The 27,902-nt window shown below is 56.5% G+C and overlaps 1 protein-coding gene across 3 annotated transcripts in view; it reads left to right on the forward strand.

The window, feature by feature from the left end:
- Positions 1-27,902, forward strand: part of NEK6 (NIMA related kinase 6) — an 82,350-nt gene that overhangs the window by 12,729 nt on the left and 41,719 nt on the right. Inside the window, exon 1 of one of the 3 annotated variants that reach the window (XM_015240352.3) lies at positions 18,706-18,862. The exons of 1 other annotated variant lie outside the window; for it this stretch is intronic. Coding sequence is in view for 1 of the 2 variants with exons in the window: in XM_006205528.4 (XP_006205590.2) it covers positions 21,392-21,488 (97 nt within the window). In the remaining variant the exon portion in view is untranslated. Of the gene's footprint in view, positions 1-18,705; positions 18,863-20,799; positions 21,489-27,902 lie in introns of those variants that run through there. One more of the 3 variants, XM_006205528.4, reaches the window with a different exon arrangement.

Genomic DNA, 27,902 nt, shown 5'->3' on the forward strand with positions numbered 1-27,902 from the left:
TGAGCCGCCACACCCACTGCTGCGTGTGCCTGGGACAGGCTGGGAGCCAGACCCCAGCCGCTGCTGTCTGCCGGCTCCTGCCTCTGGACAGTCACCCTTCTTGGCAGGGAGCTGGCCTTGAGGCGCCTGCTCCAGCTTTTCTCCTTCAAGATCCAGCTAGCCCGGTGGCTACTCTTAGGCCCAGAGAGGGAGGAGGGAGACGGTGGGTCAGACAGACTGGGATGCAAGTCACAGCTCTGCCTGTTGCTCACCATGTCTCACTGTGTCTCCTTGGTTTGTCTCTCCCCCCGGGACCTCAGTTTTCTCACTGCAAAGCAAGGAGTCATTTCAGTTCTTACCTCTGGGAGAGTTTTCATGATCCAGTCAGGTAAGCATGTACATGACGGGCATTCAGCAGTTGGTGGCTGTTATTGTATTGATAATTAATGACATTGTGGGGTGAGGACTGCAGCCTGGTGGCACCTGTGACACTCAGGAGCACCTCTCCACACTGGGACACGCTGGAAATCACTCAGCTCAAAACCGCTCTCCCCGGGGAACTCGTCCCTTCCTTGCTCTGCTTGGTCATTCCTTGATCCAGCAGATCCAGGCACTGTTCTAAGATACATAATGAACAAAAGAGACAAAATGGAGCTGTCATTTCGGTGGGGAGAACAACCAGAAACAAGAAATAGGTAGAGTATGTTCAGTGTCACTAGTCCGAGTGTCGGGGACGGATAACCGGGGGCTGGGGTGTGGAGGGCTAGGCGTCTCTGGGCTGCCTCATGGACTGACGCGCCCTGAAGTCTCTTAATTCCCTTGGAAGGCCGTTGCTGGGGATTTAACATGCTGCCTGCTGTTCGAGGTCCCAGCTCTCCCAGGGGGCCTGGAATGGCCTTGTTGGGTTGCTTTGCCTCCAATGTCTTTGAGAAAGTGGTTTTCCCAGTTAGAATGTGGGAATTTTTGTCAAGCTCCCCAGGGAATCTCAAGTGTGCCCTCTCAGGGCTGCTGGTCACCGGGGCCACCCCCAGGCAGGCCCAGGTCACACATTATCACCCTGACTCCCCTTGGTGACCCTGTGATGCAGATTCTATTAGTCCCATTTTACAGACAGAGAAAGAGAGGCTGAGTCGTTTGCCCAAAGGCACACAGTAGGTCTGTGGCTAAGTCAGGATTTGAACCCAGGCCTTCAGCTCCAGGGCCCACTCCCTAAACCATTCTTCTCTATTGTGGATGGCCTACTATGTGTTGGGGCAGTGCTGGGGACTGTGGAAGGCTGCGCCGAGATTAGAAAGGCCGTCAGTGCTCAAATTGGCCTTAGGAGGGGCCATTTTCCACATGATCTGGGATTGCATTTACTCCTTGCTCCAGAGCTGTGAGGTGGGTGGGGTTAGCCCTGTGTTTGGGATGAGGAGACTGAGGCCCAGAGAGGTTCCGTGGCTTGTCAAGGTCACACAGCCCGAGGCAGCCCAACTGCACGTCCACTCACTCTGCCTGTCGTTCACCTCAGCTGTTTGTACCAGCTTCAGTCTCCACCCTCATTTTGCATTTGGACAAACTGTAGCCCAAAAAATAATTCAGCAGCTTGATCCCGAGCTAGGGGAAGAAGTGAGCTCTCTAGGTCCTCGTGGAAACGGACATGCATTGCACAGGGAAGTTGCTTTCAGGATGCCACTGATTCATTCTCAGGGCAGGAGGAGCCGGGAGAGGTGTGTGATGAGGGCCTGTGGGTGTGACCTGGGCAGGGAGGAGGGGGCTGTGTCAGGGATTCCTTTGGGGACTGATGCAAGGGCCATGGGGTTTTGTGGCATCTGGGACAGACAAGCCTTTTATAAGAAAATATTTCCAAAGCTGTCCCATCCCACCGTTGGCAAACAGTCCTTAAACGGCAAAGAAACAGCCGTGTTGCGTGTTCACAAAATGGTGAGCTGGCGTTCAGGCCCATTTATTTAAACCCAGAGCCGACGAGGCTAAAGACTTCAGCTCTGAGTGGCGGCTCACCGCCTGGCTGCAGCAGGGGAGCATAATCTTCAGGGTTTTCTTCCCATTTACGAGTTTTTGTGTTGTTGTATATTTGTAAAATGAGGCTTCTGCTGGCAAAAGCAGGTTTTAGCGAGCGCGGCAGCTCTTTCAAGACCTAATAAGGCCCCAAAGGAGGGTGTGTTCCAGCATCGCTTTCCTCCCCCCGGGGGCGGCCCAGTTCCGCCTCGCCTCTTACACTTTGGGCACCGGGTACCATCCGTCTTGCTTCCCATTAACGGAATTACCGCCATCACTTCTGTGGGATGAGATGGGCCCTTTGGAACTGCCTTGGGGACAGAGGCAGGAGTCGCTGCCATGCAGTTTTGCTTTAGGGGGAAAGGAAAGAAAAAGAGAGAGAAAAACCAAACTCTTACAGATGGATGGTTCCTTGGGTTCTAAGAGCCTGGGCCAAGGAGGAGAGGGGCAGCAGGCCGCACTGGGACACCTCTTGGAGGAGAGTGGACAGGGCCTGGATGACCCCCTGTCCCCAATGCATGAGAAAAGGGCTTGTCATCCTAAACTCACACCTTGATTTCAAAGGAAGGGGAGGAGGGGGACCCAGCTTTGATGGGACCCTCGCTTATGCCTGACCCTGAGCCAGCTGTGGGCCTGTGGGGTGTGGGTGTCATTGGTCCCATTTTCAGATGAAGCAGAAGCTCAGAGAGTCCAGAAACTTGCTTCAGATCATAGTGCGTAAGTGGTAACTCTGGGGTTGGTTCATTCTCCTGGGCCGCCCTCTGGAGAACAGCAGTGCTCCTCTGAGAGGTGACAGAAGTAGCAGAGCAAGGACTCCAAGTACAGATGCCTGTCACCAGCCCTCCCCTGCTTCACCCACTGATCCTACATGAATGAGCCAGCATATGGGGGGGTCTTTGCTGCTGTACAGTGATGCTGGCGGAGGGCAGTGCCGAACACTCTCTCTGATGGTGGGAGTTCAGGCATCTGGGCCCCTGAGAATGGAGGAGGGAAGTGCGGAGGGACTTTCCTTACTCATTCCGCTAGCATCCTGCGTGGCCCTTTGCAGCAGGGATGGCAATGATTGGCATCTCCAGTGCCAGCTCTGAGAGACTGGTCATGGCTACCTGAGAGAGCATGTTGAGAAGGCTTTGGGGTTGATTAGCAATGCCTGCCATGTGCACAAGCATGAGAAGAGGAGGCATGAGAGGGACCAGACCCAATTCAATACAGTTCTTAACCTGAGCCCTGACCCCAGGGGCACCCATCATGCTTCGTTGTCGTTATTAGTTAGTTGTGTGCCTCACCACACTGTGAGCTCAGGGAGGGCAGGACCACGTGCCTGGGACACAGCGGGACTTCCACAAATACCAGAAGGAAGGGTTGATGGAGGCCATGCCATCTCTGAAAGAACTGTCAACCGCGCTTTTCTTAAACACATTTTTAACCTTCTACGAATGAGATGTAGGTGCCCACATGTTTAAGCCCGAGCCCTCCCCTTTGTGTCACTAATTTGCTGGTTGCCTTTGAATAAATAACTTAACCTTTCTGAGCCTCAGTTTCTTCATCTTTGAAGTGAAGTCCCTCATGTGACTGTGGTGAGGAGTGACCGAGGAGGTAACGGTCGTGGGCCCCAGAGCCCATGGGTGGGAGGGCGGTTCTCAGAAACGGCCACTCCAGCTGCCTCCCTCTTCCACCTGCCCCACCCCCCCCCCCCCCGGCTGTGCTGAACTCTAGGCTCTCTTGGCCTGTAATGCCTTTCTTCTCACTTCTCAAGCATCACCACCTCCTGGAGTCTCCTCAAACCTCAGGACACTACTTAGGTCTCTGCTTTGAGCCCCACAGCCCCCTGTGCTTACCCGCCCTTGGCATGTCCCCTGTCTCTTGCAGGCCAGTGATGGGTCAGTCCCCTGGACTGGGAGCCTCTCCGGGGCTGGGACAGGCCCATTTTCCTCGATGGTCCTAGCAGCCAGCCCAGGGCCTGGCCCAGCGAAGGCCTTGGTGACAGTGATGAGGAAGGAGTGATGCACCCCTCAGTTTGTTCCTCGAGCTTTGTTGCCATGGAGACAGCTGAGACTTAGATGCCGTGTCCAAAGCCCAGCCTCTGCTGGGGGCAGATAGGTTGGCTGAAGGGATAGAAACTGTCCCACGGGGAGAAATTTTGTGACTCACATGCCCCATGGCCCTGCTGCAGGTGATTCCTCAAAGAAAGGTTTGATCCTATGGGTGATGGTCTCATCCTGTGATGACCCAGGGTTTGATCCTGTGGTGATGGCGTTTGGAAGGATCTTGAGTTGGGGAATGGCTCCCTGAAGACACGTGTGGCCTGTGTGGAGACTCGGGGTGGTGGTGTGGGCGGGCGCTGCAGATGTTGGAATGGACGAGATGGGGTGGGGACTGGCCTGGGTGAGTTGGGGAGAGATGGGCAGCCGAGAGCGGAGGTGAGGAGGGGGCTCTCACCTGGAGACCCCTGTATCAGGTAGTGAAGAAGCTGGGGCTTCAGGTTAGAAAGAATGTTCCGCTGTGGCTTAATCTGCTTCAGGACCTGGGGAGTAATTCCCAGATCCCAGGACTCACTTCCTGAAGGGCCCAGTCTCAGTGTCCTTGTCAGTAAGGGAGGGGCAATGAGCTCTTTGCCCTTTGACTCAATACCTGGATTTGGGGTGGGGGTGGGGATGGAGTGAGGCCGAGGCCCATTGGGTCCCTCTGACAGTGAGAGGGGGAACAGCAACAGTGAATTCCTGTGAGAGACTGAAGGGGCTTTTGACTCCCAGTGGCTCAGGGTGAGCAGGGGGCCTGGTGTGGCTGGGGTGTGTTCAGAGGGGAAAGGCGGGGCTGAGGTGGAGGCTCACGCCCAGTGCCCAACGCCTCCTCCACCAATGCCAGTTCTCATCTCTTAACAATATGTTATTTATATAGAGTTATCAGCTCTCTTTATTTAAACAACAACTCCTCCTACTGCTATTATTTTTTCTTCATCAGAGCATCCATCAGGGATGTATGCGTGCAATCATCTTCTAGTCTTCACCTTTTTTTGATCGGGGAGGTAATTAGGATTATTTATTTATTTTAAGGGAGGCACTGAGGATTGAACCCAGGACCTTGTGCTTGCTTAAGCACACACTCTACCACTGAGCTATACCCTCCTCCTAGTCCTCACCTTTAAATGGCTCCATTTTATAAGTGAACCCAAGGCTCAGAGAGGTAGAGTGACTTATCCAAGGTCACAGAGCAAGGATTTGAACCCAGATCTGCCTCTGCTGGAAGCACCTGAGAATCAGTAGGGGTTAGCCAGTGGAGGGGAGGGAGCTAGGTGGAGGGCACAGGATGTGCAACGGCCAGAGGTGTGAAGGAGCCGGTTGCAGGAAACAGTAAGAGGTTCTGTGCGGCCCACGTGGTGCATGACAGGTGTCAGCTGGGATTGGGGTCAGAGGTATGGAGGCCTCGGTTGCCACACCACGCTCTGGGGTGATGACTTTATCTGGAAGTCTCGAAAGTTGATAAGGAAGGGGGTTGTGGTCAGGAAGGTGTTTCTGGTGGCCTGTGGGGAAGGTGGTTTGGCGTCACAGGGGGTGTTCAGGCTGGGAGACTGGGAGGCTGGTGTGGATACCGGTGTGGGTTCCCCCAGAGCCTCTCAGCTGCCAGAGGCCGAAAATCCACCCAAAAAGAACCTTTGGCTTTCTCCCACCCACCTACTGCAGCCCCTTCCTGCTGGGTGTCAGGGTGGGAGGCCCCTCACCTCCGCAACACAGCCTCTCTCACAGCTTTCTTGTGAAACTTGCTGGGGACAATGTGAGAATAAATGATAAAATATGTAAAGCTTGCAGCAGCCGCTTTGGGAAGGGGGGAGAAAAAGTGCCATGAATGTGTGATTTTCCGTAAATCCGGATTTCTGTGTGTTTTTTTCTTCCCGGGGATGAGTGAAGCTGGAGTTAATGGGAGTGCATCTGCCCAGGGATACATTTATTTCTCCTGATTTCCAGGCGGGCTCATTAATCTGCAAGAGCCTTGGTTTTCTAAAGCACTTCCTGGGGAACCAACCAATTGTGTTGTCATTGTGATTGAATTCCGATTCTCCCCGTATCGATTGATTGGTTGATTGATTGATTGGTCTGGAGGAGTCAGAGGCCAAGCTGCTCAGACAAGCAGCTCTGAGTTTTAATGTTTGTCTGTGGCATGCTGGGGGCTGGGGTCAGAGGTTCCCCAGGCCCACTGAGTGGCCTGCAGTGAGGGGCTCAGAGCGACAGATTTGGTGTGAGGCTGTGTGGCGGGGTCGGCGGTGCCCAGCAGGTGAGCCGGCTGTTCCCAGGGTCTGTCCGGGTGCCATTTCCCACAGAGGGTGAGCCTAGCTTAGCTCAGGAGTCCCCTGCGCGCCCCGCACAGAGCCAGATAGCACCAGGGTGGTTCTAGAGGAGACTGGCCCGCTCACCAACAAGGGGCTCAGTGGCATCCTCCCACCCTGGCCCACCACAGGGCCCAGCACCCACTTGAGACGCAGTTCACATATTTTTATGTTGAATGGATGAATGAGGATGAGCAGACTAACATGTCATATACTGTCTGGGTGACTTCATGTACCTAGGTGGGGTCTCTTTTCATCACCCCATTTTCAGCAGGGAAGACTGAGATTCAGGCAAGGATCATGACCAAGACACCCAGCAAAGAAGCAGTGAGGCTGGTCACGTCGGCCCCTCTACTTGGCCCTCCCTTCCTGCCACCAAGCTCCTGGAGGGCTGGACCCAGCTGCTCAGACCAGGTCCACACTCCCCCTTCCCTCTCACTTCCTCCCCCTGAGAGCTGTTCCCCCATCTAGAGCTCCTCGCCCCCTCCCCTTGGTGCAGGGCGGGCAGGGCAGGTGGGCCTCCCGTGTGCCAGGCACACCCTGGGCACTTTGCCTCCATGATCTCATCGAACACTTCAAGCAAACTGTTTTAGGGAGGCCTCCCTGTTTTCAAATCACGAAAAGTGAGGATCAGAGACATGATGAAACTTGGCCAAGATTTTCCAGCAAATAGGTGAAGGGGCCCAGGTTTAAATTCAGGGAGAACAGTCGCCTGCTAAAGGAGTCCTGCTGGGGGGGAGACTGCGGGTTTTGTGGGCTGGCCTGGAACAAGATGGTTTAGAAGGTTAGACTTTTTTAGTGGTCTAGGCCGGGGCATGATGTCAGGGAGTCCCCCGGGGTCAGGCAGAGGGGCAGGGTGCTCCCTTGGCCCCCCTGGAAAGCGAGGGGTGTTGAGGCCCCCGAACCGCCCCAGGCCTCACACAGCCTGCTCCAGCCCTTCTCTTTCTGGCTTCAGTTGCTGTGCCTGTGCAGTGGGAGGAGGCAGGACCCCAGTTATCTGTTGAATGCTGATTATTTGCTAAGCAGTTTGCCGCACAATCTGATTTAATTGTCCCAGCAACACCGTGAAACCTCATTTGTACAACCTGGCCCGCTACTCAGCTGCGTTTCCCTCGTGGCACGTATTGTGTCTGAAATGACCGTGTCTGCTTGCTGCCACGTCTGTCTCCGCCTCTTGACCACACACCTCTGGAGGGGCAGGGCCCTCTCCGCTTTGTGCCTCTGACAATGCTTAGCTCCGAGAGCCTCCCAAGAAAAGCCTGACCAGTGATGACGGAATGAAGGAACCCCGTTTTCTTGGAAAGGAAGCTGAGGCCTGCAGAGCACAGATCTGTGCCCTCAGTCCCACTGCCAGGGCAGGATTGAGCCCCTGCCTGTCCGGGGCCAGCTAGGGGCTCTCTCACCGACCAGCTTCTGGCCTGGAATTCCAGGTGTGCCAGTGTCCCCGCAGGTTCACGCCGCCCAAAGAAACTTCCAGTCTGCGCTTGTGGCTTTGGATCGGCTCAGAAAAAGCGTGTCCTGTGACTGCTCAAGGAATCTGGGCATTTAGCCCAGAAAAGAGTGTGTTTCCTGGCTTCCTGAGAACTGGGGCCCACCCTGCCCCTGGCCTGGGCGTGCAGAAGAGGAGGGAGGGAGAGATGGACTCTGGCCCTGGAAGGCAGCAGCGTCAGCCTTATCATCTGAGGATCCCCAGACTGTCCCAGCAGGGCCACCCCAGCATGGCCGTTAGCCCAAGCACTCTGGGCAAAAGTCTCCACAGCATCAGGGGGAATCTGAGAGATGGGATTAGCACTCTCGAGTTACTGGAAAAGAAACATTCCTTGAACTCAGACAGATTGTTTATCCCCGGGCGGCTCCGCCGGCGCACCTCACTAGTTACCGCCAGGCACAGCTGGGTGCAGCAGTCACCAAGCACAGGGTGACTGGCTTCCACTGGGTCATCAGGCCGCTGGGGCCAGATGTTCCGAAAGCTCCTCCCCGCAGCACCAGGCATCTGGCCTTTCCCTCTGAGGCCGGGCGCGGGTTTATGAGGTGTCTTTGAAGAGGACTGGAGTCATCCGGCCCGTGATGTCTGCACGTTGCATAATTTCGCAATTTGGTTTTCTTTTCAGGAGAAGGGTCAATGCTTCCCTCTCCCTCCTCCTTCTCATTTTTATTTTCTTTTCCTCTTGATCCTCCCTCATCGACTGGCCTGGAATGCCTCCTCCCTCGGGCTGGGAGATCACCCAGTCCTCAGAGAGGATTAACTGGAATTACCCACAGGTTAACTGGAATATCCTTGTCAAGTTTCTGAGATGGAGAAATCCTCCTTTTGTACTCAGAGGAGAGCAGAGGAAGCCAGCCTCCCTTCTTGGCCAGGATTGAGAAAAGTCACCCAGCAAGGACACCAGACCCAAGCCAGGCCTGGGGCTGTGTGACATTCATTCTCACTGATCCATGGTGACATGAGAAAACTCGAGGACAGGCCTGGCGTCAGCTACTTTCTTCTGTCAGGTGTCCTTTTATGCAGGATGATGATAACAGGAATTTTATTTTAAATGTCAGAAAGTGTTGGCACCCTTATGTCTGTCTTCAGAATTTAGGGGAAACTTTACAGGCCTGTGAAGTCCCCAGACCAGGAAACCACTGATTTACTTCCTCTGCAGCACCCGAAACAGAAGTTGAGTCTCAGGGAGCCTTCGATGAAGTCTTTAATGCCTGGGGAGCCCAGGGACGCCGCGGCCGCATGTGAACGCCAGCCATGCACTGGGGGCAGGCTGGGTGCGGGCTGGGTGCGGGCTGGAGGCAGTATTTGTTGGCTAGGGCAGCTTAATACAACAGAAATGTGTTCTCTCACAGTTCTGGAGGCCAGAGCCCACGATCAAGGTGTTGGCAGGGTTGGTTCCTTCTGGGGGCTCTAAGGGGTACTCTTTCCATGTCTCTCTCCACGCTTGGCATTCCTTGGCTTGTAGACCCATCACTCCAGTCTCTGCCTCTGTCGTCATATGGCTTTCTCCCTGTGTTCCTCTGAGTTCAAGTTTCCTTCTGCTTAGAAAGAGGCCAGCCATTGGATTAGGGCCACCCTAATCCTGTGTGACCTCATCTTAACTTGATCACATCTTGCAAAGGCACTGTCTTCAAACAAGGCCACATTCCCAGGTTCCAGGTAGACCTGAGTTTTATGGGGATGCTCTTTGACTTGGTACAGGGACCTGAAGGGTGAGGAGCAAGGCTTACCTGGATAGGGCATTGCTGAGCCTTAGTACTTTGGAGTGTCTACAGCCATTGGAGTTGGGTTAACACAGGATACTCAGGGGTCCTGCCAGCATTCCCACAGAAGAGACAGGTGCACACAAGGACCCAGGTCCAGGAGGTAGAGCCATCACCACAGCCAGGGCCAGGTCTTGTCACCCTTACTGAATAGACCCAGAGACTCCAGAGGTGACCTGGCCAGGGACTCGCTGACCCCAGAGTCTGTGCTATGAGTCCTAGACTCACTGGCCATAGCATTTAGTCCTTCAGCGGCACTGGCTGGGACTGCTTAGTGGCACTGAGAGCCTCTCCTCACCCTGCACGAGGCACCAGCCCTGGCCCCACTCCCTGGGCAGGGAGAGCGGCCCCTCCGGGTAATGACAGGGCCCTGCCATTCTGGGTGGCGCCTGCCAGTGCAGCCTCCGCCTGCTTTGCGGGTAAAGGGTAGCCTGCAGGGCAGGAAGGAGGGAGGGGTCCAGGCTCTTCTGTTCCCCCTGGGACACTTATCTCTTCTGGCAAAGGCCCTGTGGTCGGACTTTCCAGGGCTGGCATCCCAGCCCAACACCTCTTAGCCGAGTGATCTTGAGCAGGCAAGTCCCACGCCTCCTGAGCCTTCCACTGCTTCTCCTGTGCAGGAGGAGTGAGGATTGCAGCCCTGCCTGGCTCAGGAGCAGGGGACAGCTGAGTGAGCTAGAGGTTGTAACCGCCTCTTACTGATCCTTCCGGCGCCTAGTATGGAGCCTGGCACACCGTCAGTGCTCAGTAAATACTCACCAAATAGGAGAGAGTGTCGGGAGCCCGGAATTTAGACTTCATGGCACTCCTGAGATACAGACCCAGCCTGGTCTCTTGAGAGGGAGATTCTGTGGGCATCTCCTTCCTCCTGTCTGTGGATAGTTACCTGAGGTGATGGTGCCAGGGTAGGATGGTCACGTGTGCCCGTAGCATTGGCAGAGGCAAGATGCTGCTGAACTGTGACTGGGGCTTATCCCCTTGAGTAAATTTATACCTAAACTTGGTACCCTGGGAGGCAGAGTACAGAGAGCACTGAAAGAGGAGTCTGGAGATCTGAGTTCTGGCCCTGGCTTTGCACCCCTTCCCAGCTCTGTGGGCAGATTTTTACAGTGCCCTGTTGGCCCTACAGAGACTCCCTCCCCTCTGCAGACCTGAGGCCACTGCTGTCATTAAGACCTCTATCCCACAACTATTCCTGGACTTGCCCAGCCTCCGGGCCTTTGCACATGCTGTGCCTTCTGCCCGGACTGCCCTCCCCCGCTCCTCCAGTTGGAGCAGCTTCCTCTCCTGAGGAAACCACCTCCCCAGGCAGACTGCAGATACCCTGGTGTGCAAAGCAGCAGTCACACCGGGTTGCAGGTGTTGGTTTATGAGACTCCTCTCTCTAAACAAGGAGCCCCACTGAGGATGGAGACTGGTCCTAAGACGTGTTGGTCATTTGAACAAACGATTGAATGTCCTTGGACACATCACATCTCTGTTCCAAGCCTGTTTCTGGTCTTCCTGCTTTCAAGTACAGAATGTGGACTGGTGGATTCTTAGGGGGTTTTCTGAGGTCTCTGGTGAAACAGGAGACCTCAGATGAGTGGATTCAGTGTTTCTTCTGCTCCCAGAAATAGAACAGTAATGTGGTAGCGACTGCACGAGTGTCTGTTTAACAATCATCTGCCTTTGATGGAATGATATGAACACAGCTTGGGAGATTTTCTGGGTGTTCAGTGCAACATCCCCAGTTAAGGGATTCCAGGGTCTTTGGAAAGGTGGGACTAAGGAAGTGATTCTAACTGCCGTTGGGCCAACTCTGCACCTGTCCCTCTGCGGGAATTCTTCCCATGAACGGAGGGAAGCATGTGTGCATCCAGACGCTGCGTGCACCCACCCTACAGAACTCTCTCTGCGCTTCCATGTCTGGCTGGAGCTCCTCTTCATGTTGTGGACAGCAGGTTCCACTGGGGTTCACCCCCAACTCCAGACGGTCACTGGATTTCAAATTCCACCTTTGCCATCCCCCAGCGGTGCAAATTGGCGCCTCTCTGAGCCTCAGTCTCCCCGTCTGCAAAATGGGGATAGTAACACCCACCCAGCAAGTGAACCCAAATATGCGGCCCAGTGCATGGCAAGGGGTGGGAGCACGTTCTTACCGTGAGTATTCCGTACTCTAGAAATCAGAGTGAAATGGAGATCAGCAGTCTGCTTGTTGAAGTCAAAAAACGTCTGTAGTCTGAAGAATTTTGTTTTGGAAGACAAGCCGAGGTTTTGGGTCAGAACCTTATTCCCTCAGGAATTTCACGGTTGAGCCTCCAGGCGGATTTTATAAGCTTGGTGACCACCCAAGCCTTTGAGCCTTCCACGTGGATGTTCCCAGGTCAGGCTTTTCGGGAATCTCTTGCACAGCTGGGCTGCTTGTCGCATCGGTAGCATCATTTCCACAGAGCGGGTCTGTCTGGCAATGAATAGATGGTTTTTTTCTGTCTCTTTCTTGGATGTCTGAATGGCAGTCTCCCTCCTGCGGTCCCAGAGGCCGACCTGAGTGTAAAACTCCGAAATGGACATTAGAGCGGGGTCGTCCCTTCCTGCTTGGACTCGTGGCTCCCAGCGAGGCTCAAAGAGGTGGGTCGATGGCTGCCATGACCTGGGAGTTTCCCGAGGGTCTCCCGGGCTGTGGTTAGAAAGGCTGCTGAGCAAAAGGAAGGAATCGGAGTTCCCGGACCAGGTAGCGGCTCAGAGCAGCAGCGGAGTTAAGAAGGATGGTTTGGGTCCCTAGAAACAGGCCTGCTGGCATCCAAGCCACAGATGGAAAGCCCCTGAGAGCAGGAAGAACTCTGGAGATCCGCCTGCTGCTGGCTGGAGGGCCTTGTGGCCTGGTGGTTGGAGCGTGGGTTCTGGAGCCACACTACCTGGCTTCAAACCCCAGTTTTTCCACCTATGCTGGACAGCATGCCTGACCTTTTAATGCCTCAGTTTTCCGCTTGTATCAAATAGAGATAGTTATGTGCTCTAAGGGGTGGGTAGTTTAACATCACTTAAGTGCATTAAAACAGGGCTCAGTGCATAGTAAATAAACAAGGGTAAACTGAGGCCCAGAGGGGGCAAGGGACTCGTCTGTGGTCACCCAGCAAGTCATTGGAGCAGCCAGGCAGGAACTCATGATTCCTAGTCTCGTGGACACTTCCCTCCTCCTCCTTCCCCCTCAGTCAGACTGTTTCAACTCTGCCTTCTGCAGAGGAAATCGCGTGACCCCGCAGCCCACAAGAATTCAGACTGTAGAGAATTTCGGAGACCTCTTCGGGCTGGCTGGGGGCCTTGCTGCAATTCCATTCAACTGCTAGTTCTTTTTTCCTCCCTGTTTTGCTTTTAAAGCTCTAGAGGGTCTCCCCTTTCCCATCTCCCCAAAGAGAAAAATTAACCTTCTGGCAAAGGAGTTTGAAGATTTAGGTCCTGCTGTGTGTCCCTGAACCAACCCCCCACCCCCTTTCTGGGCCTCAGTTTCCCCACCTGAGAAAGGAGAAGGGTCCCTGCCTGCCAGCCTGTAATTGCTTTGGGGACAGGCGAGCTGAGACGTGTCGCCCAGAGCGCAGGTCTGCTTTGACGGTCGGCTGAGTGCTGACTCAACTAAAGCCAGTGACGCATCCTTCTAGGAAGTGAGGTGAAACCCACCAGAAATGCTGCCCGCGTCCGCCCACCTCCTACTTTCCAAGGTTATTTGAGTCACTAGAGTTGTCTGTACTTTTCTCGCTCTCCTGTTTCAGCTAAACACTCCTCAAGCCCTCTGGGCTGAGGCCAGGCAGCCAGGACTGTTCCCGTCTGCAGGCCTCCAGGCATCAGAACCCAGCAGCCTGCTGGGCTCCCCAGCCGTGCTCTGGAGGCAGCCAGCCTAGGGGGTGAATCCCGGAGCCCGGCCAGCAGGATGGGCGGATGGGAGCCCCAGCTCACTGTGCTCTTCATCCTGTCCAAGCGGCACAGGGTCTCCTGCGCTTCAGCTGGGGCACAAGAGATGTTACTATATCCGAGTCCTCCCTGGCTATGGAGGACAGAGGGACATTTGACCAAGCCAGGAAACGTGGAGGCAGACCCTCACCCATTAGGGCCAGCAGCTTCCTGAGTGCAGCCCTCTCAGCCTTCTGATGGGGAGCCTAGTGTCCAGGAGGAGAAGGACCGTGGAGCCAAGACTAGAACCCAGGACCCTAGACCAAGAGTCCCCTTGCCCTGGGTCCTCCTGGCACCATCGGGGGGCCAGCCCGGCTGGGCCTGGGAATTCAGAGATGGGTGCCATGGTCGGCCTGGAGTGGACTCAGGGCTGAGCCCTGTCTTGCTAGGCCCTGGCAGCGGCCTCAGGCAAGTCATGCTCAGCCCTGAGCCCCTATTTCCTCATCTCAAAAATGGGCCTCGTTCCTGCTCTGCCCAATCTCTAAGAGTTATCATGAGGCTTCGTAAGACGGTGTGTGTAAAAACCCCTCTGCAGGCAATCAAGAACTGTCCAGATGTGAAGAATTTGATATTTGTCATCCCCTGGGCATTTCTGTATCCCTGTTACTCCAGTAGTATCTGGTACAGAGTAGGTGCTCGGTGAGTGTTGAATCAATGAATGACAGACAATAGGTATCATTTATTAAGCACCTGCTGTGTACCAAGCATCACCCAGGGAACACCGTAAGGTGCTATAATCTTCACAACAACCCCAGGAGTTTAGGTATGTCCCGTTTTACAGATAAGAAAGCTGAGGCTCAAAAAATGAAGCAGCTTACCTGAGGTCACACACAAGCTCCTCCCTGGGCTGTGCTGGGGTTTAACAAACAGGTCCTGGGGCAGAGGGGTGGTGGGTTGGGAGTGAGAGGGATTTGTACAAAGCCTTGATTTGTAGCATTTGTCAACTTCCATGGTGTAAATGTTCCTACCGAGCTTGATCACAGGCAACCCACGTGACAACTGTCTCAGAATATCTGAGAGTTTAGCAAAGCAGCCCACATGAGCCAGGAGCAGTGGCTCCAGTGCAACCGTGCAGCCTTCTGCTTTGCACAGCTCCTCATGTGCCCAAGGAAGGCCACTGAGTTACCAGTGTCCCCTGGCCTGGGACCGAGGACTAGAAGCAGGAACCCCACAGACTGGCCTGGGTGGGCATTCCTGTGCTTCTGGATGCCCCAGCCCTCTCCCTCCAGAGCCCCTGGAGTTCCCAGGGGTCTCCATGTAACACAGAGACTGGGGTGGGGGGGTGATGGATGAGACTCAAAGACGAATCTGCAACATCGAGACCGGAATATTAAGGCCTGCCAGCCCCACTGCGTGCGATATTCCTGCCAGGCCCGGAGCAGAGCCCTGTAAACGCCAGGATATAATGGACAATAAAAGTCGCCGGAAAATAGTGAGTCTCCTAGGACCACTGTCATCCCTGCCACACGCTGCCTGCTGGAACCGCGAGCCCAGTGATCATGAGGCACGATCGTCATGTAAATATAGAGGATCTCTCGCCAGCCATGGGCCAAGATTTATTTTATTGAGATGGTGGGGGGAGGGGGCGGCTCAGGTTCATCGTCCTGGTAACTTTGGAAAATGCTTTGCCATCACTTCCAGCTTCTGGGAGAATGAATGCAGCAGGAGCCCGTGTGGCCTCTCCCATCCTCCCAAAAAGGGGAGATCCCCAGAGGCCGTGGCCGTGGTCACCTCCTCCCACGTTCCCAGGCCCAGGGGCCTGGTTGGCCACAAGACTGGGGTCCCCTGGAGAATGAAGACCAGCCTTATTGGGACAATTGTTTCAAAGAGTGAGTTGCCAGCAATCTGGCACGGGGATGTTACTTTTGAATGAGCGCTGGTATTTTATGATGATAATGGTAGTCAGAATAGCAGTGGCAGCTGCATTGTGGAGCTCTTGTCTGCATCCAGTCCTGGTAGTCCTGGGCTGCTGGCATTCCGCCTGCATGTCCTCCACTCAGTCCTCATAACAGCCCCACAAGGTGGGGCCTACGCAGCCCCCTGTTTGCAGGGGGGCAATTGCGGAAAGGTGGCTGCAGGCCTGAGCCTGTGGCTGGACAGAGGCCTTGCAGGATCTGAACTTGGGGCTGTCTGACTCCAGGGCCTGTGAGCTGCCTTACCTCAATTTCTGGCCCTCGGGTCCCAGATCAAGGGCCACCACCTCCCTGCAGCCTCTTGATTGGCCCAGGTTGGAATCAGTGGCCCCTTCTTTGATTCTGTGATGCACTTAAGCACTTTGGCCTGGTCCCGCCGCTATGACCCTGTTTGCTCCTTCCCAGAGGGCAGGAGTCCAGTCTGTACAGTGCAGAGAACATCCAGGCGAGCAATGACTCAGACCTGCATTTCCATCCAGGCTCTGCCTCTCTCCAGCTGGGATGCCTTCTGTGAGTCATTTGACCATTCTAGCCTCACTTTTCTCATCTGTCAAATGGAGGCATTGTCGGCTTTGTAGGGTCTCTTTATGAGCTCATGAGCTGTCAACACCCCTCAAGGATCTGGCCCTGCGCCTGGCACTGAAGGGGTGCTCAGTGTGTGAGCCCCGCAGGTACGCATCGCACCTCCATGGCTGTGTCTGGGAGCCAGGAGGGATCTGAGCCATGCCTCCACGTGACTGCGGCTTACTGAGAGTGTGGGCAGTGTGCAGGGGGCTGGGGGGAGCACAAAGTCTTCCAAGGCCAGAGAGAGCGTCCCTGAACAATTCTAGACCCAGAAGTTCTGGTTTTCCTCCCAGACATGAGCACACGATTAGATACGGGCTTCCCAGAGCTCAGTTTCAGGGCGCGCCAGCAAGTTGCAAATCCTCCATCAGCCTCATAAAAAGTGTCAGCACAAGAACAGCCCTCCTACAACTACCGAGCCTGACACACTCATGTTGCAGGTCAGGAAACTGAGGCCCGGAGACAGGCCATGACTTTCCCAAGGCCATGTGGCCCTTGAGAGACCTTGGCCCTATGAGTCCCAGACCACCAAGCCACTCGTGCTGCGGCTCAGAGCAGAATTCACCCTCAATGAGTTAAAAATGGCCTGACTTGGAATCAGAGCAGACCCTGGGGGGAACTTGACTCAGGAAGCTCTGGGGCCACAGTGGTGTGGCCAGGGAAGCTGAGATTATGTGCTGGCCTGTAACTCCACGTGGGGTGGCAGGGCTGAGTGGAGGAGACGCTGAGCCATGCTCAGCCAGCCGTGTCGAGGTTGTGCTGGAGGCTCGTGGTGAGTTGGGAGGCCCTGAGAGTCCAGGGACTGATGGGACTGTGAGCCCGTCTGTGCCCCTCAGCACTGCTCTGCCCTCTCCTCTGTGTCCCAAGTGGATAGGCATGGAGTGACCGGCAGTGAACATGTGTGCAAGGGGCACAGAGGCTGATCAGAGCCAAGGCTGATTTCTCACTGCTCCGCCAGGAGAAAGAGGAAGGCTCCATGAATCTGTGCTTTCCCTGGGTGCTGCCATGTCCTTGGTGGGGGCCCCCGAGGGAATTCCTCTCCAGCAGACAGGAGGCCAGAAGCAGAAGAAAAACAGTAATTGGGCAAAAAGTGCCCAACTCGGGGGGCCCGACTGGCCCGTCTGGAGCCTCTGCTGTGGGTCGAGGCTGATGCCGCCCACCTCGCCGGGTTGTGGAGGACGGTCCTTAAAGGCAGCCCTGTGCACCAGGGCCTGGGCGGGGAGTCCACCCGCAGGCCTGTGGACGGCTGGCCTGGGCCCAGCCACAGCCACCCAGGGGGCCGGCACCTGGCATATGCCCGACAGTTGGGCCCGGCTGGCGGGGAAGGTGCGCTGGCAGGTGGCCGAGCCCCAGTGCCAGGATCTGGCTCGGTGTGTCCTCCGGGGCCTCAGCTGCCATATGCCCGTGTCAGTCCCAGCGGTCGAGCTGCAGATGGGGCGCGGGGGGTGGTTTGCCTGGGGTGGAGCTGGCTCCTGTTCTGGAGGAGGACGCAGGTGCCGACCACGGGAGCTCGTTTCGGAGCTGGAGGGCTGGGGCTGCCCTGAGGCTTCCCTGATTTCTCCCACATACCCGCAGGTCCGCCAGCCTCCACGCCTTTGATCCCATGTGTCCTCAGCCAGAATTCCCTTCCCCTCCGGTGCTAATTCCGCCCATCCTTCTAGGCCATCCCAGACTGCACCTCTTGTAAGACGCTGTCCGTGACCTTGCCTGGCCATCTGTCCTTTTCTTGGGGGCACTTTTCATGCTCTTTCCTGACTTGTGGATATCTCTGTCCCTGTGTTGCTGGGTTCTCGCCTGTGACCCCGGGAGAGCCAGGGGGTTTCCATCGGGTTGTCTTGCGATCACCGGTCATCAGCACGGGCCCTGAGTAGAGGCAGTAGCTGGAAGGGCATGTGGAAGGAAGGGAAGGCCGGAACACTGTGAGTCCTCAGTTCCTGGATCCACAGCCTTGTTTTGGAGAGCCTGGGGCAGAGTAAGGATGTAGTAATAATAGTAACAGTAACTCCGTTGATTGGGGGTCTATGATGCGTAAGGCCCAGAGCTAAGCACTTTTGATTCACTTAAATGTCATGGAACCCTCCATAGCCCCCCCCCGGGGGGGGCTGCATACTATTCATGTCCGTGATTTACCCATGAGAACACTGAGGACATACAGCTGGGATGCACCAGAGCCAGGACTTGAACCCAGAGCTGCAGTCTACCAAGGCTCTCATCTCTGCAACAAATATTTTGGGCTCAGCTTACAAAAGAGAGACTAGAAAGGGTTAAGCTTTTAAAGGGCCAGCAAGAAAGTTTCTGAGTCTGCTGTCAGCGCTCTGGATTCTAGGTTGGGGGTGAGGGGTTGATGGAGCCTGGAGGGCGGATTCCTTTGCCTGACCGTGTGGGTGTGGAATGGGTTTAGGAGGTAGGTCCTGGCCAGGCACCTACTGCTTTGTTCATGGCCCAGGGCAAGCCTCTTGCCCTCCTGCCTCCATTTCCTGGAGGGCAACGTGGGGGCCAGGACTGGGCAAGCCCAGAGTGGACTCTGCATTCCAAGCCCCCTGGCTCGGGGCACACTCACGCTCTCTCCAAGACTGTCCTGTGGCCACTGCCATCAGGTTCCCGTCCCTGGTGAGCAGCGGGCTCCCTGGCGGGCTCCCTGGCAGCAGCGACAAGTTCCTTTCACCACAGAGGTGGCAGCCGGAGCTATTTTTGGAGCAGTGTGGTGGGGGAGTTTCCTTTTGGCAGTGGCCGGGGACCGGAGTCTTGGGCAGGGGAAGTCCCGTACGGAGGCAGGGCCGGCCCTCTTCCTTCACCAGCCCTGGCACAGAGAGGCCACCCAGATCCCCGGAGGTCCCGGCACCACGCGTGCATCTACCCTCAACCCTGGGCTGAGCAGACCTTCCCCCGAGCTTCTCAGGAGCCACTTTGCAAGGTACCGGCCTTTGCCCTGCCACCTGATGTGGGGAACCCCTCACCCTTTCTTGCCACTTGGGGCTACTGCCTTTGCTCTCGAGAGTGTGCCCAGCAAATGACAAGGAGGCAGGCCCAAGAGACCTCCGGGGCCTGGGCTTACAGAGCACCTGACCTTGGCTGCACCTCTGTCACCACTGCCCACCTGACCACCTGCCTGATGCGGGCTGCCAGTGGGCCAGTGCCATCACCCTGGCACGACCTTTGCCACTGCCCAGGTTGGGGGGGGGTGCTGGTTTCACACTGGGTGATCCTGGGCTTTGCCAGAACTCCTGAGGTTACAAGGGAAGCAGGAAAAGTAATTCTTATCTCCCCGGGGTGGTTATGGCTGCCTGGGCTCCTTCCCGATGTCTGAGCAGTGAGTTCTCCACAGAAGTTTCTCCTGCCAGGATAGCCATCCTTTCAAGCCTTAAAAAGAGGACAGAAGAGAAAATCAGGGAAGGCCAGGGGTTCAAGAACTTCCCCCATATAGAAGCCGCTGGGTGGGGCTGTGGATGTCCTCCTGGAGCCTGGGGCAGGCTTTTTACAACACTGAGGGCCCCCATCCCCCTGGGGCTGCCCAGCTGGGTTTCCTCCTTCACCTATTGGTTGGCAGGACAGTAGCTGTGATCTGAGACAGGATATGGGAATAGAGGAGTTTGTGCTCTGAAATTGTCCCTTCCCTTACACTCCAGGCTCTCCCCAGCAGCCCCAGGGATGAGCTAGCCTGGGGCCCCAGGCTTCCCCCTCTTGGCCCCTATTACATATTTGCCTCTTGGTCCCTATTACATATTATCTATTGGGTCAGCAGCCCTTTGCCTCTGCAGCTTGCTGGGGCCACAGGGTGAATAATTTGGTCTCTGCCCTCAAGGAAATCTCCATTTGTGGGAGAGGAAAACGTGAGCATTCAGTGACAGCACAGAGACCAGGGCAATGGAGCTTGGGAGTCACTGACTGGGGGAGTCCAGGGGGGCTGCCTGGAGGAGGTGCTTCGGATTGGGGCCTGAGGGATATCCAGGCTTGCCAGGAGGCAGTTCATTCCAGGCAGGAGAAGCAGAGCCTGCCAAGGCCTTTAGGAGAGAACAAGTTCATTTGCCTGGAGGGCAGGGGTGCTTGGGATGGTGGGCCTGCCTGAGGGGTCTGGGGCTCCTAGCAGAGTGAGACCACAGCTTCCCTGACTCCCTAGAAGGATTACCTCAGGCAAATGAGATTAAAACCCAGACTTTGGAGAGAGTCACATCTGAATTGGAACGCAGGTGCCTGCCGTTTGCCAGCTGCACGGGCTCAGCAGGCCGATTCACTTCTCTGCACCTTGGTTCCTTGTCTGTAAGAGGGCAACGCAGGCATCGTGCCGCGTGTGACTGCCTGGCGCAGAGCAAGTGCTCAGACCTTCTTCCCAGAGCCGGTGGACGGGGCCGCCTTCCCCAGGTCCTGGGCCCAAAGGCCTTCCCGGACAGAAACCAAATGCCTCACCGCTCCTTTAACTGAGAGATGTTTACAGCTCCTACATTTGTTTTTCTTCCAGAATTGGGTTTTATTACCCAAGAAGGAGAAAGTGAAAGGTGATCTGGAGCCTCCTCAGTTTTAAAAAGGCTCCAGGAAGCCCTGAATGGCCTGGTGATCACTGCCTGATCAGAGACCTGGAGGATCTGAGTGTGGAGACAGATGTTTCTTGTTCCCCGGCATCAGGGGGGTGGGAGGAGCGCCCCTCCACCAACTGGTCAGAAGTTTAGTCAACCAGCTCCCCACTGGGCGCCAGTTTTATGCCAGGCCCCGGGCGAGGCACTGGTGGTTTAGAGATGATTGCTCAGATCAGTCCCCGCCTTGAAAGGCCAGCAGAGGAGGAGGAGCGGGTGACAAAGGAAGCAGTTTGTACCCAGACAGCCAGACTTTAGGGGAGAAGCCCGTATGGATGCTGTTAGATGGGGGAGAGGTGCTGGTGCTTGGTACCAGCTGACTACCCCTGGGTGCCCACCCTGTGGGGTCCAGCTGTTTCCTCTTCATTGATGAGGAAAATGAGGCCCTGGGAGGGGACGGGGCTTTCCCAGGACCCTGGGAGAAGTGCCGAGCCTGGTTAGGACCCGACCCATGAGAGGGACTTTGCCCCGTGTGAGGTTGTAGGTTCCAGGCAGAGGCTGGTAGGTGGGAAGGCCTGGAGGGGCCAGGGTGCTGTGTGGTGGGGCCCTCACGTGCAGGGGCTTGGCCTGGGATGAGGTGGGGTTGCAGGAGGGCAGGCCAGCGCCAGCTGCACAGAGTTTAGGATGCTTTCCTCGGGCGTTTGGGTCTTTATCTGAGGAGCGTTGGGTGGGGAGTGGCAGATTAGGATTTGTGTCTTACTGGGGGGACCTTCCCATGGTGGGCTGGAGTTCAGGTCATCAGGCGGGAGACGACTACAGGGACCCCACTGAGCAGGGGCCAGGCCAGCAGAGGGCAGGGATTCTGGATAAGTGGAGACTTGCTGGACTGGATGAAGCCCAGACGTGCGCTGTGAAGAGGGTAAGGCGTCTCGGCCATGAGCCCAGGTTCCTGCCGGGTCCCTGGGCAGACAGGAGACCCCATCGCTGAGATGAGGACCCAGCAAAGAGCAGGCAGAAGCTGGGTTTGGGCAGGTGAGTCTTCAGTGCCTTTGACTTTTGGTGATTGGGGTCTGAAGAGAGGCCCCAGGCTAGAGAGAGATAGTGGTGGGTTGAGGAGAGGCAAGCCAGAAGAGAATGGGGTTGGGAGTGCCAGGGAGGTGAGCTGAGTGGGCCCTTCTTCCCCTGGCTAGGTGGGCACCACGTTGCCCCTTAGCCGCTGGACTCCAGATTCTGAAGGCCCCGCTGCCCGGAGGAGGGGGCTAGGGACCTCTCCGCACAGGCTGCAGTGCCCTCCCAGGGGCTGCACGTGTCTTAGAGAAGCCAAGCTCCTGCTGGTCATGGAGCCGCGGAATCTGAGTAGCATGTGTGGCTTTGAGGGTGGGGGTGAGGGGACACAGGACCAGTCAGGAAGCCAGACACCATCTGCGGCACGTCCCCCGCAGCTCCCAGGCTCCCATGACTCTGGCCTGAGATCTGGCTGCTTCCTGTCAAGTGATGAATGGGCAACGTCTGCTTATCCTGAGACCAGAAGAGAAGGGGGGCTGGGGTGGGGGAAGGGCTCAGCAATCAGAGCCACACCTCTGAGCCAGAATTCACTGATTCATTCACTCACTCACTCTCCAAGGAGGTCTGGGAGTAGGGGAGTCAGACTTGGTTTCGAGTGTCAGTTCTGCCTACTGCCTGCTGGGTGACCTTGGGCTGGTCACTTAATCCTTCTGAACTTTCGGTTCCCCCTCTGCACCACGTGGATGACAGCAGCCCCCGCCTCGGGTGGCTGTAAGGAGGAGCGAGGCGTGCACGCTCCGCTAGTGTCGGGCTCTTATGAGGTCCTCCCTGCCAGCCAGTCCGCATGGCCAGGCTGTTCCCTGCTGCCCCAGGCCCTGTGCTGGGACATGTCAGTGGCCTCTCTTTCTCTAGTTAGTCACAGCCTCCCTGATCTGAGGATCAGGCTCAAATGGCGGTTCTCTCCGCTGCGTGGACTTACTTTGGCAAGTCACGTTTTCCCTTGGAGCCTTGGTTTCCTCATCTGCACAATGGGGGCAATGGCACATCTTGGGATTCTTGGGAAATGTCAGACAACTCAGCTTGAGGAGGTGCTTGACGTGGATGTTGGCAGAGGCTGAAGCTGGTCCGGCCTTGACCTCCCCAGTGGCCAGCCTGTGAGCTGCCTGGTCTCCTACTGGACCCCAGCTTGCCGTCTGTGCAGGGGCGTGTTGGGCCATGCTGGCCTGTGGCACCTCTCCTCTCCCAGCTGGCTGAAGACCCCAGGCCATGGGTATCTATCCTAAGCTTCTGTCGCCAGGAGCCTGGTGGACAAGCAGAAATAGCGCCTGGTGCCTGCCCTGGTGTTGGGTCACTCATTCCGTGTGCAGGGGAGGGTGTGAAGTCACCGGGACAGTTTCCTACTTTGGGAAAACCCCCTGTGAAGCTGTTCACTCAGCCGGAAGGTCTGACAAGGGGCCTTCCCCAGAGAAACTGGCGCAGGTATGGCGTCCAGGGGAGGCCAAGCTTCCAAGGTCTCCCGTCGGCCTGGGAGTCGCAGCGGCCTTCACCGGCTCCACCCCCACCCAAACCAGGGGCAGTGACGCCCCTGCCCCAGTGGACGGACTGAGAACGTGGCTGGGCGCAAAGCCTGACCACATGCACACACACGTGCAGAAAAGGTGAGGAGGAGACAGATACACCCACACAGATCCTTGCACACTCAGTCCCCCAGATCTGCCCCAAGCTGGGTCTTGGGCCTGAGCCTTCCTGGTGTCTTCGATCATCTCTCACTGGGAGGGTAGGGCTTCAGTGAGCCGCCAGCCTCCACGAAGTGTGGTATTTGGCAAGAGGCAAAGGAGGGACATGCTTTCCTCTGGATAAAGTTTTAGAAATTGGGAGGCAAATGCCAGTTAACAGTCTTGGTCAGAAACCTCACAGTCCAGCCCAGTTGGGAGCCGATCCCTTCCAGGAAGTGCCCGGATTAAACCCAAGGCCTCATGTCTCTCTAGGGACACGCCCCACATTGGTAAGAGCCTTGAAGAAGGCCAGGGCGGGAGGAGCACGTCAGGGGTCTTTGCACAGGCGGCCGCAGTTCCCTTAAGTGATGAAGAGGGTGTTTGCTCCAGAGCCACCCCAAAGAGGCCATGCAGTGGAGTAGACAGAGCGTGATTGCAGTTCAGCAGCCCCAGCTCTGTCTTTTACCAGCTGTGTGACCTTGGGCAAGTCCCAGCCCCTCTCTGAGCCCCAGGTCCTATGTTTGTCACATGGAGGCAGCCCCTCCTCCACTGTCCAGTGCTGATCGTGGTGATGATGCTGGTAGCAGCTAAAGACTCAGGGGGTCCTCCACATGTGCCGGGCTCTGTTCTCAGGGGTTTGCATCTGTTAACACACTTAATCTTCTCAGTGATCCTGAAAGGTACATCTTACTCTTAGCCCCATTTTCCAGATGAGGAAACTGAGACACTGCATGGTTGAAGGAAGCAGAGCCAGGGTTTGAACCCAGGCAGTTGGGTTCCCAAACAGCCCTAGGCCTTACTCCCCGGGCTTGTCCTGTCCGGTCCCCAGCTGCCTGGCAGACAGGCACGTACTTGGGACCTGGGCTGGGAAGCCACACTGTGTGTCCCCAGCGCCTTGTAAATGCAGGGCCCTTGCTCGCTGCAGAAGAAAGGCCCCCTTTGAGGTGGCGCTCAGCGTGGCCTGCGGCTCTGGGTCTCACATTCCATGGATTTTTGGCCCCTGACTTGGGCTTGGCAACCGGGGTCCCATTGTTCTGCAACTTGGCAGGAGCAATGGGGACAGGCAGCTCCCCGTGTTACCCGGATGTGCCCTGTGTGCAAAGGGTCTTTTCCCTGCTCTCCGTGTCTCATCCCTCCAAATCCCTTTTCTTTGGTCTTTCTGCATCTGGACCCCTTAAAAAGGGGCTTCTGGTAGGAATTTCCAGGGTCGAGGAGTTGGCTTTCCGTAGAGGTTCAGACAAACACAATGTAAATTCTTTGAAGGCCAGTCCCCCTGGAGTGTCCCAAGAGGCAGTGGCTGTCTTGGCCCCCAGAGGGGCTCTGGAGGCGGTGAGGGCTGGGTTCAGATCTCCCCTCTGTAGCTTACTCTCAACGTGACCTTGAGTCTCCGCTCTCTGAGTCTGATTCCTCAGCTTTAAAATTGGTCTGACAGCCCAGGATGAGTGGGAGAGAGCTGGCTACTCAACGCCTCAGAGAACCCTCACTGCCTTCCTCCCTCTGTTAGGTTCAGGGCAGAACCGCTCTTAGGAACAGTAATTTACCAAAGGCCGAGGGAGTTGGCAGACAAGGTGTGTGGACAGTGGTGCTGTATCTTCTCGTGCCATCCCCAAGGAAGAGGGCTCTGGGGCTTCCGTCTGTGAGCTCCTGTGGAGGGGGGATGGCCCCTGGTGGTCCACAGGCCCTGGGATCACCCCTACCCACTCCGTGCCACTCTCTTCTTGAGTGGAGAGAGCTGGCTCAGCGGGGAGCCACTGGAAAGGAAGATAACGTGTTGCTGGTAAGAGCCTGAGAGGAGTGCAGTGCCGGGGTTTTGGGCAAAGATGCCATCCCAGGTTCAAGTCCTGGCTCCACTACCTGTGAGCTGTGTGACCTGGGCAAAGCTCTTAACCTCCCTCTGCTTTGGTTTCCTTGTCTGTAAAGTGGAACAGTAACAGAACCGGTCTCGTGCAGTTGTTAAAATGAGATGGGCTATTAGAGGTCAAGTGTATCAGCAGGGCCCAGCACACAAAGGGCACGCAGTTGTTGGCTTATCACTAATATTACTGTTACTTCTGATGAGGCCAGAGCCCCCCTTGCTTTGCCCCGGGGGCCCTGTGTGAGGAATGGGGTGAGCTCCTGAGAGCCTGCAGGCCGCTGCCACCGGGCACAGATGTGGGATGCCACGTGGGGACATGGGGAACAACATTTGCAAATACCTACTAGGTCTCTGCCAGTGTGACTTGCCCAAGGTCCCAGCTGGAGAGTGACGGGGTCAGGATACAAACCCAAGCCCACTGGCCCCAAGAGGCTGGGTGAGGCCGGACGAGGTTTCCTGTCCAAGTGGCCTGGGAGCAGGTGGGCAGGGGAGCTGCACCTGGTGCCTTCTGAGATGAAGCCCGAACCTTCTCGCTGGAGACAGACCCTGGAGGTCTCCCTAAGGGCAGAGGACTGAGAACTTGTCACCCTGGGGGGTCTGGGGGGCGCAGCCCCAAGCCGCTGCAGAGCCTGCAGGAGTCTCCGGTTTTATCTTACAATTCATGCGCATTTTACATTTTATTCCTCTGTATCTGGTTTACTGTCGCACACGTTTCCCCCTCAAGTAGCATCCCTGCCTCGGGAAGCTGCTTGTGTTTATCTGTTTATCCTGGGGCTTTTCGTACCCAGGTCCTCTCTGTATCACCCGAGGGGTGTGCACTCTGGTGCAGAAGCCCAGGCACAGATAGTGGGGAGGTGCTGAGGGGCTGTGGTCCCATCTGCATTTCAGGAAGTAGCCCTGGCGGCCCACACAGAGGAGGAGGGCTTGGTGAAAAGGGCAGCAGGTGCTGGGGGGACCTAGAGGTCCGGGCAGAGGGGAGGCCTGTGCTGGGGCAGAGGCAGGGGGATGGAGGTGGGGCGAGACCTCAGAGGTACAGGCACACCTGTAATGCCATGTGGCCTAGCTCTCCGCCATCTACTTTGTGTGCTGGAGAGCAGTGTTACCCCCAGATGCTTAGGAAAGGGGTGTGAGGAAGGAACTGGGCCTGCCCTGGGAACATGGAGGAAGGAGGGGCACTGGGCACCGGTGTGCCTCCGAGGGCAGAGCTGGGGAGGCCGAGGGTCAAGCTCAGCAGGTGATTCAGGGTTTGGTGGCCACCCTTTGACAGGTCAGAGGGTGTCCTAGACAAACCTGACCCCGGGAGGGCTGGCCTGACAACCACCGGAAAAAAATTCGGTGGGGAGGGAGGAAGAGTGGAGACCAAGTCCCCAAGACACCGACAGTGACTGTCCCGCAGGTGTGGGTTCCCTTCCTGCCACGAGAGCACCCTGTTCTTGTGGGGCACATGTCCACTTAGGAGGTGCGCACAGTGGGGGCTGCCGACCCGCTGGGCCAAGGGAAGCCTGTCAGCTCAGGCTTGGGCTGGTGGGGACAGCTCGGGGCACAGATGACCAGGTTAAAGGTGGAGAGGCGCAGAGCCCGTCTAGGGAGAAAGATGATGCCCTGGGTTGGGTTCTCCAGGAGCAGACCTTGAGACGAAGCCGTGTGGGGGAAACCACGAGGGAGCGGGGGAGGCAGACGAGCAGGAGTGTGATCTCAGACCAAATCACTGACCCCACTCAGGTCTCTGCGGTGAGTTACACCTCAGAGTGTCCTGGCCAGAGGGAGGGGAGCTGGCTTTCACACTCGGTGCCCCTGAGTCATGGATCTCCAGGGACTTTAATGCTCCAGAGGGTACAGATGAAGCTGCTCCAAAAGCCTGGGATAGTCCTTCAGGGTTCTGTTTGGGGTGGGTCACCCCCGGGACAGCCGGGGCGGGGTCTGGTGGGAGGAGCAGCAGCCTGGCTCAGGGGCCACACCTCCCGGTTGTCTTCCAGGCATTGGCTGCTTTCATCCTCAGCAGGCCTGGCCCTGGACCCTGAGGTTGAGGTGCCGTGCTTGTGGGTGAATGGAGGGCTTTCCGCCTGAGGAGGAGCACTTTTCCTCTCGCATCCAAGAGGATCCCGGGCCATAGGGCTTCTTCTGTGTGCCTGAGCCTGGGTCCTGCCCCAAAGGCGCTTGTCTGCTAGGGAGGCCGGCCGAGGCTGCCTGTGACACCAGCAGTAGAAGGGATATTGGGAGTGATACTGAGATGGCCGTTAGCTCAGGCCTGGGCACGTGGTGGATGCTTAATCAGGAACAGCTACAGAGGTTACTATGGCAACTGGGGGCTGGCATCCTTGACTCTCCTGGGGGGCCCAAGCCCTGGAGGTGGAAGGGGCTGCTCCTTGGGGAGCAGGACTGTGAGTGGAACCTATGGCCTTGGCCATCCCAGTGTCTGGTGTGCCAGGCCCAGGAAGGATGGGGACATGGGGTCCTTCCTGCAGCTGCTACTTGCAGTCCGACTCAGGGTCGGTCTCTCTTGGCTACCTAGGATGGCAATGCGGGTTTATGTGGGGGTGGGGATGGGGGTCAGGCATAGAGGACAGTAATGTGGGAACTAGAAGCTTTGGAGCCCGACGCATGTGGAGCTGAACCGGTGCCTCCTTTGCTGGCAGTGAGGGGGCCACTTTTGGACTTCTCCCTTACAGAGCCTCAGTTTCTCCCTCTATCCAATGCAGATAGACCTAGCAACCTAGGTGGGATAGCATAATGGAGGGAAGGTGTGTCACATGGGGTGTCAAGTCCCAGCCCCGCCAGTTGGGTTACAGTGGGCAAGTTATCTAACTGCTCGGCACCTCAGCCTGCACATCGGTAAAATGGGGCAAGTGAGGGGACTTCCTCAGTCCGAGG

Source organism: Vicugna pacos, chromosome 4 (genome assembly GCF_048564905.1).
Source record: "Vicugna pacos chromosome 4, VicPac4, whole genome shotgun sequence".
Taxonomy (NCBI): Eukaryota; Metazoa; Chordata; class Mammalia; order Artiodactyla; family Camelidae; genus Vicugna; species Vicugna pacos.